Source organism: Emys orbicularis, chromosome 12 (assembly GCF_028017835.1).
Source record: "Emys orbicularis isolate rEmyOrb1 chromosome 12, rEmyOrb1.hap1, whole genome shotgun sequence".
NCBI classification, from domain to species: Eukaryota; Metazoa; Chordata; order Testudines; family Emydidae; genus Emys; species Emys orbicularis.
This window is the reverse complement of record NC_088694.1, coordinates 37,092,624-37,101,440: the sequence shown is the minus strand read 5'-3', so window position 1 is coordinate 37,101,440 and position 8,817 is coordinate 37,092,624. Positions and strand designations below refer to the sequence as shown.

The 8,817-nt window shown below is 47.5% G+C and overlaps 1 protein-coding gene across 1 annotated transcript; it reads right to left on the bottom strand.

Moving 5' to 3' along the window:
- Positions 1-4,948: 4,948 nt before the first annotated feature.
- Positions 4,949-5,899, bottom strand: LOC135887139 (olfactory receptor 5AP2-like). The gene has a single exon (XM_065414918.1). The coding sequence runs from the start codon at positions 5,897-5,899 to the stop codon at positions 4,949-4,951; it is 951 nt and encodes a 316-aa protein (XP_065270990.1).
- Positions 5,900-8,817: the final 2,918 nt, after the last annotated feature.

Sequence of the window (8,817 nt, the reverse complement as noted above, 5' to 3'; positions counted from 1 at the left end):
TTCAAATAATGCTCCTTCTGATCTAACAGCTCAGGCATTGTCAGTTTCATCCAGAACAATTTACAAACTTGGAACCTAATCCTGTAAACCCTTAATCATTTGATCGATCCCATTGAAGACAATGGGACTATTTGAATGTGTATGGACCACTTTTGTGATAAGAGTTTCAGGAGTCTGTTCTGTTCCTATAAAGGAAGTTGAATCTCCCATTGAAATGCAATGTTTGGGTACAATACCATAATACAGTTTAGGATACTGTTCTACTTAAAAATTATCTTTTAATAAGTCATACACATGCTGAAATGGCTCCTCACCCAACTCCCATATTCCATATAAACAGACTGAAATACTACATATTTGGTGGGGAAAGTGAGCAGTTAAGCATGTTGATATTTGTATATACAAACACCCATTTCATCACTGTACAATAACTCCTCGCTCAACATTGAAGTTATGTTCCTGAAAAATGCGACTTTAAGTGAAACGATGTTAAGCAAATCCACTTTCCCCATATGAATTAATGTAAATATCGGGGGTTAGGCTCCAGGACAGCTTCCCCTACTCTGCAAGCACCAGGGACCAGGGGCTCAACCCTCAGCCTGCCCACTCCACCCCTTCCCCCAAGCCCAACCCTTGACCCACCTCTTCTCCCCCCCACCTCCTCCCCTTTTAACTTCATGCTGTGTCCTGGCTCCTTCCTTCTAAATGCCACAAACCAGCTGATTGCCACATTCGGGAGGCAGGGGAGCGAGGGGGAGCCTGCGCACCGAGTCCTCGCTCCTCTCCCCTCCCTCCTGCCCGGGGCAATCAGCTGGCTTGCCATGTTCATTCGGGAGGCAGGGGAGAGAGGGGGAGCCTGCGTGCTGAGTCCTTGCTCCTCCCCCCTCCCCCTGCCTCCAAAACACCCCAAGCCAGCTGACTGCTGCTGGCAGGAGGCAGGGAAGGGAGGGGGGAGGCGCGTCAAGTCCTCGCTCCTGCCCCTCCCTCCTGCCCGGGACAATCAGCTGGCTTCGGCATTTAGGAGGGAGGGGGGAGGAGCGAGGACTTGGCACAGGCTCCTTCCCCTCCCCCCCTGCCTGGGGCATCAGCTGGCTTGCGGCGTTCGGGAGGCAGGGGAGGGAGGGAGAGCCTGCGCGCCAAGTCCTCACTCCTCCCCCCTCCCTCCTGCCTAGAAAACACTGCAAACCAGCTGATTGATGCGAGAAGAGGCAGGGGGAGGAGGGGGAAGGTGCTGATCTGCGGGATCTGCCAGCGGGCAGGAGGCACTGTGGGGGGGCATAGGGAGGTTGCCAGCTGTGGAGAAAGCAGGCAGCCAAACAACGTAAGAGTGGAGCATTACACAACTTTAAACGAGTATGTTCCCTAATTGATCAGCAACATAACAAAGAAACAACGTTAAGCGGACGACTTTAAGTGAGGACTTACTGTACTGGAAAATATAGCTGAACTTAATTTTCTATGAAATTTGAAGAAAGTTTAACAGCCCCAATTGTTTTCTGTGTTCATCAGTGTGTACCTGAAAAAATTACATGCCATCTAAGAGAAAAGAATCAGTCCACACTTAACTGAAAAATAATTCCTTGCAACTGGTGTTCAGAAGAGTGCTACAAGACACATTCATAACCTCATGAGCAGAGGGTGTAGAGGATACCCTCCCACATTATGACCAGCAAAATAAAATAAATAAATAAATAAATAAATAAATAATAATAATAAAATCTCAAAGAGGCAAAGGTTCACAGATTTGCAAACCTAAAGACCTGTTTTATGCTTTAAACCACTTCAGAACATACCAGGTTTTGTGAACATTAAACTCTTAACTGCAAAGAAACACTAAAGCCCATTAACCTGAATGTGTGCCAGTATGCCCTCACTGACTAAAGGTGCAGTCACACCTGCACAGCTAAAAAATTAACCTTGCCCTTTTAGGCTAAACAGAGTCATGTCACTGGCTCCATCTCTGTTGTTACATAACAGAACAAAACTCCAGTGGGAAATGGTGCTGGCACAAAGGGTCTCCAGTACGTGGTGTGATTTTTCAGAATCTCTTTTGGGAATAGTCATGTACGCAAAATAGCTGGTACTTATGATTATACTATTTCTATGCATGGATCATCTTGGTATCTGAAGTTATGAATAATAGCTATGCTGGGGGGGGGGGGAGGGATAGCTCAGTGGTTTGAGCATTGGCCTGCTAAACCCAGGGTTGTGAGTTCAATTCTTGAGGGGACCACTTGGGGATCTAGGGCAAAATCAGTACGTGGTCCTGCTAGTGAAGGCAGGGGGCTGGACTCAATGACCTTTCAAGGTCCCTTCCAGTTCTAGGAGATGGGATAATTACTACGTGTTTGCTCCTGTGGTAATGCCCACAAGGTTTTTAGCAAACACATGAAGGGACAAGTCAAGTTGAATGGCCCATTAAGGAACCTTAGCTCACAGTGGACCCTGGAAAAGACCTGTCTACACTTAATGGATTTCTTCTGAATGTTCAAACTAGAATATGGGTGGGGGTGATGGACATGTAACTTGTCTATGTGACTCCAAACACCATCTTTCACAGTGAGAACAGATTTCCCTTTACTTGGCACTTGGCAGAAGCTAAAAGGCCCTGGGCTAGAAACATCTCAATTTTGCCTCTTTCCTGCTCCAGCCTCTTTCTTGCTCAGGCCTCTGGACTTTGAACATATACTAATGGGAGCATTCTAACCAAGGGACCGAGGACTTTAAGGAAATCTGGAGCCTTCATGTATGGGGACTGTTGTCCCTTTACTAACATTCAGTGGGGGTGTTTTGGTTGGATAGCTCCCAGTACTAAAAGAATGGGGAGAGGCCAATGCTCCAGGTCAGCCTGATTGACAGGGCAGGCAGGCTAATCAGGGAGTCAGGAGGCCAAGGTGGGTCCCATCCTCCGTGTGAGCTGGAATTGCCTGGGGCAGACAGAGTTGGGCCCAGTTAAAGAGAGAGCCCAAGCTGAACTAGGGAACAGAGCCATGCCAGCCAGAGGGGCCAGAAAAGCAGCCCAGGAAGCAGGTCAGAGCTGGGAGCAGATTCACGGAGGCAGCCCACAGAGTAGACCCTGTGCTGGGAGCAGGGCTGCAGCCACAGAGCCAGAGACGCAGCCCAGGGAGAGCAGACCTCGTGCTGGGAGAAGGGCTGCTGCCACAGAGCCAGAGACACAGCCCAGGGAGAGCAGAACCTGTGCTGGGAGCAGAGCTGCAGCCACAGAGCCAAAGGGGCCAGAGAAGCAGCCCAGGGGCTGGAGGCAGAGCAGCAGCATCAGTGCTGAGGCAGAGTGGAGCCAGAGCTAGAACAGTGGAGCTGGGGTGGAGCTGGAGCAGTCTGGAGCTGGGTGCGGTGAGCAACTGGGGCCAGCCAAAGGAGGGACCCTGGGCAAAGGGCCCAGTGCAGAAACACACCCCCACGCAACGGGGGGCTGATGCTGGGAAGAAGGGTCCCATCACCCAGAGGTGTGTGGTCACCACCGGAGCAAGTGTCCAATCCTCAGCATCCCTGCAGCACAGCCAGGGCCTGAGAAGGAGGTCTGGGACTACAAGGAACAGACTGTAAACTGCCCTGACATTCCAGAGACACTGTTTGTGATGTTCCCTGCCTCAGAGCGGGTGATGTGTTTTCATTTAACCTTTCCCATTTTTCCTTATTCTTTTTTAAATTAATTGTTGATTAAATAACTTGTATTTGCTTTAAATTGTATGTAGTGATCAGTGGGTCAGGAAAGTGTCCAGTGCAGAGAGAGCACCCCGGAGTGGGGACACCCTAGCCCCTGTCCTAGGTGGGGGTCAAGCCCCCCAGGAATCCTGGGCCAAATCTTGTTGGGGTTACGAGGACTCTGCCAGACAGGAGAGTGGAAGGGGAATCCTCAAGGGCAGGGAGGCCTCTGGGTAAAGGAAGTGGGAGTGAGGACTCAGATCCTTCCGCTAGCCCATTTCACTGGGGTAGTGCAGAAGCCAGGAAAGTCCCCCACAATAGCGGGACCATTCCCCTGCTTACATTCATATTTCCTTGATCCTTTGCAGATGGACTTATGAGTTGGATATGCTACAGAGACTGTTCTAGCCTCATTGATTGCTGATTTCTCCCTTGCAATGGACAAAGATCAGATGTCTGCTGACTTTCTCATGTGAATCAGCAACCTTTGATACCTGTGGTATAAGAAACATGGCCCTTGCTTGAGTGGTTTTGTTCTTTCCTCTCCAAATGTCAAAGCCTGTTCCCAATGAACTCAATAGCAAAACTCCTTTTGATTTCAATGGGAACAGGATTTGGCCCCAAGAGATCAGAGTATGTGATTTGATGAATTGCTTATCTGTCCAGAGACAGTTCTCATGCACGTTCTGCCAGGCTGATTTTGATTGCCCTCCTGTATGTCATGCTGAGGAAAATAATAAAACAATTTGGGCTATAGCTCTATCAAGATGTACATAGCACACACAGTTCTAAGCCTCTTTTCCATTAAACCCAGATGGCGCAGCATCTTTGCTTTCCTAGTGCCTGGCGGAGAGCAATACATAGATAAAGGCAACTGGCAGAAGCTTAGTTTGGACATAAGGAAGGCACGGATAGTGTGTTAATGGAAAGTGGGGTGATTGTCCTTCCTATTCTTCTTTCATTTAAGAAGTTTTAATTTGGGTGCTGCTGGATCCTCAATGACACCTGGAAGTACAGGTGGCACCAGGGGCCCAAGGCATCATTTTAGAACTGCAATTGTTTAGCAGATGAAGTTGTAAAATTTTAGACAGGTAAGAGGGTGGCGGAGGAGATGGGGAGAGCGTGGGGGCAGCGGGCTGGGGGTGGGGCAGGGAGAAGACACATGGAGGGTCACTTGGGGAGTTCACATTCCCCCCCCCCTTGTGTCCCTCCCATGAGTGCAGCACCAGCAAGCAATGATTTCTACTTGCATCACTGATTTTAACCCAAGGAAACTGACTGGTTAGCATGGTCCAAACATGAATTTCCTGCAAGCTTTCCTCAGGGCCTCCTGGACCACTTTGTTTCTCAGGCTGTAGATGAGGGGATTGACCAGGGGAGTCAGGACTGTGTAGACGACAGACAGAACTTTCTTGAAGTCACTCAGGATGTTGGTGGTTGGGAACATATAGACAACGAGCAGAGTTCCATAATAAATGCTCACAACAATGAGATGGGAGGAGCAGGTGGAAAAGGTCTTTTGCCTTCCAGTGGTGGATGGGATTCTCAGAATGGTGTTGATGATGCAGACGTAGGACATCAAGGTAAGCAGGAATGGAACCAGTAAGAAAATCAAGCTGAGTGTGAAAGCCAGTGTTTCCATCAGGTGAGGGTCATTGCAGGAGAGTTTTACAAGGGGGATGAGATCACAAAAGAAATGGTCAATACCATTAGGGCCACAGAACGATAAGTGAGATATTGATAATGTTGTTATGCCACAACATAGGAAGCCACCTATCCAACAGCTGCCTGCAAGTTGGATGCAGGCCCTGCTACTCATACTGGCTGCATAGTGCAGTGGATTGCATATTGCTAAATACCGATCGTAAGACATCACCGATAGGAGAAGGCATTCTGTACCAAGCAGAGAACCAAAGAAATAATATTGTGTGACACACCCACTGAATGAAATAGTCCTGTCCCCAGTCAGGAGACTGGCCAGCATCCTGGGCAGGATGGTGCAGGTGTAGCAGGTCTCCAAGCAGGACAAGTTCCCCAGGAATAAGTACATGGGGGTGTGAAGGTGCTGATCAGCCACAATCAGCACCATGATGAGGATGTTCCCAGCCACGGTTGCAATGTAGATCACTAAGAACAGCAGGAAGAGAAGAAGCTGCAGTTCAGGGAGATTCCCGAATCCCAGGAGGACGAATTCTGTGTTAGACGTTTGATTTCCTTGTTCTGGATTCGCCATGGGGTTTGTCTATGAGAAAGAAATTAACTTCAACATAAGTGAAAAGCAACATTCACTCAATAAAATGTCAGCACTGTTTTCATTTTCTCCCTCTTCTGGGTAGAGGAACAATGGGTGAGTAAAGAATGGAGGCCAGTGGAAGGGAAATGCCAGCTCGTGATCCCTGGGACATATTTGAGGAGACCGCAGGTTCAACAAAAGATTAATCTATCTGGAAACACATCTCGTAACTTGACAGATGGCAGTAAACACTCACATACTATTGTGATGAGGCTTAGGTACAACAGTACAGAAACGTGTTTGTTCAAATAGCTACATGTTTCACTACCTGGTGTGACAAAGCAGAACAGTGTCCTTTCTAGATTGGAAATCCATACGCCAAAGAGGCCAAGATTTGATATTTTAGAGGAAGCCGCAACAAAGAAACAAACCAAGCAACAAAGGGTGGGATTTGCAGTGTGTGGGAAGCCAATTCCAAGTGAATTGCAATGGAAATGGGCCATCTAACTCTATCAGAGCCATTTGAAAATTTTTATCATCAGACAAATGCCTCTCCTTCTCTAGGCCAAGATTTCATTGTCCTGCAGTTGGACACTCTACAGATAGAGATGCGATCTTCATTAAAAACAAACAAACAAACAAACAAAACAACCACAGCTGGAAACCACCATGTTAGCTAGAAATTGATTCTCTCTTGCAAGAAAAAATTCTGTATATACTTTGAAATTTGTAAGAAATGTGCTATTTTCATATTGTGAGAGGGATGTAGAACCCAAACTTCCATTTAATCTTCAATTCTATGATTTCAAATATTGGTGTTCATTCGAAATTTCAAATTTTAAAAATTTATGTATCTATTTTTAATTGTATTTCTAGGTTATTTTTAATTTTATATTACATTGTATTTTATAGATATTAAAATTTATTTCTATTAAATTATGTTTATATTATTTTATTTGATTTTATATTATTTCATAAAGCTCTATACAGTAACTTCCTGAACAACATATTCTAGAAATTGATATGATTCCAGGGAACATTTTGATCTTGATAGACACATTTTCCATCAAAAATGCCAATCAGAAGTTTTTATCAGCTCTACATTTTCTTCTTTATCTTTGGTTATAAAAAATTAATTCTTTCTCTGTTTGTGGCTGTCTAGTCTGCCCTGACTGTCTCTCTTGTTGTTGCTGATCCTTATAGAGATAAGGGGGGTGAGGTCATATCCTTTATTAGACCGATTTACTAATCCTTATTAACTGCACAGTAAGGCCCTGATCCTGCACAGAGTTATGCACAAGGTTATTTTTAAACCCCAGGAATAATTCTGTTCTTTCCGAGCCTTCTCCCACTGAAGTCAAGATCAAATTTCCACTGACTTCAAGGATGGGGCCCTTTGATTCCAATGGGATTTGGACAGCTAATGCCTTTAGCCTTCTTTGAAACTTATAGCTCAGCTCGGCAGGATTCGATTTCCATTGATAGACGTTGGTAAACGTCGATATCAGCTGACACCCTGAAACTAACAACAAACTATATCAGCAACAGTCGACGTTAGTGCAGCCTTCCCCGCACCTTGTGCCTGCAGGGATGGTGTCACTGGCCCAGTGGCCGTGCACGGAGCCTTCTGCACCCAGCTGTCCTGGGAGTGAGCGAGCGGGGCTGGGACAGCAGAGCTGCAGAGTATTCCCCGCATGGCTGCGGGGCCAGTGATACCCATCCCTGCAGGCGCCATGTGCAGGGAAGGCTGCCAGAGCCGAGAGCCCCAGCCGGGTGTGGGAGGAGGCAGAGGAGGAGGAGGAGGAGGAGGAGTGCCTTGCTGTGGGGGAGGCCCACCACTGCTGAATGGCTTCTGCCCATGGATGGAGCTATTCAACAACAGGGTCAGAGCAGCTGCCTCCCCTGCCCCTTGCGCCCTGGTGTCTTGGACCCCTCAGTAGTGCAAGGAGCCACCAGTATCTCCGCTGTCACTGCTGGGAGTTCCCCCTGCAGCCCCATTGTCAGTCCTACCCCAACCCCACCCCCATTGAATTTTCCCACAACAGTCAACATTAAATTAGCTAATAACTGGGGGAAAAACCCTTAATAAAAATCAATATTAGTGGTTCAAATCACAAAAATAAAATCTCATTCTGCCAAGCCTGCTTGTAGCCAATGTCTCCTCCCCGAGCACCGAGTGCAGCAGCAGCTATCAGCTCTGCGTTACCCACCTCACCTCACTGACCTCTCAGCGCCCTGGCCAGGCCAGTGCCACCAAGAAAAGTAAACTCTTGTGTGTAGCACAGAGGAGAGGTTAGAGAGGAATGAAGGCTGCTCCAGTGTTTGAAGCGCTGGCCTTGGAGTCCGCAGATGTTCCTTCATTTCCCTGCTTCATCACCAACCCTTTGTGTGACTTTCAGAGCAGATTTCCAAATGCCGGTAGGTACCTTACAACCCAGGTGCCTGCGTAGGGGTCGTACCTAATGCCCATCGATTTCCAGTCCCTCTGGGGGTTCTGCATCTTGAGGTGCCAAAAGACCTTTATAAATCTGACCCTCTGTGTGCCAGGTCCCATCTGTAAAGCAGGGGTCATAGCATCACACAGGGGTGGTGGAAGGATAGATACATTCAAGGCAGTGAGGTGCCTAGAAACCAGGATGATGGGGGTCAGGTAAGGACCTAGGATAGACGTGACCTGACAGGTCTTTCCTTTTCCAAATTCAATCATTTTGCTTTGGGTTGGGAGTTTAAGAGAGATCAGTGCCCTCTTCCCCTTGGATTCAGTGGGGTTAGTAACCTCGCAAATCTATATTGCTTCAAACCCCTCAAGATTCAAGGAACAGAGAGGAAAATGTTGATTTACCTCAAAGGCGGGTCTGTTAGCAGCTGGGATCTCTGCTGTCACCTCCTCATGCAGCATTTCAAGGACCAGGATCCAG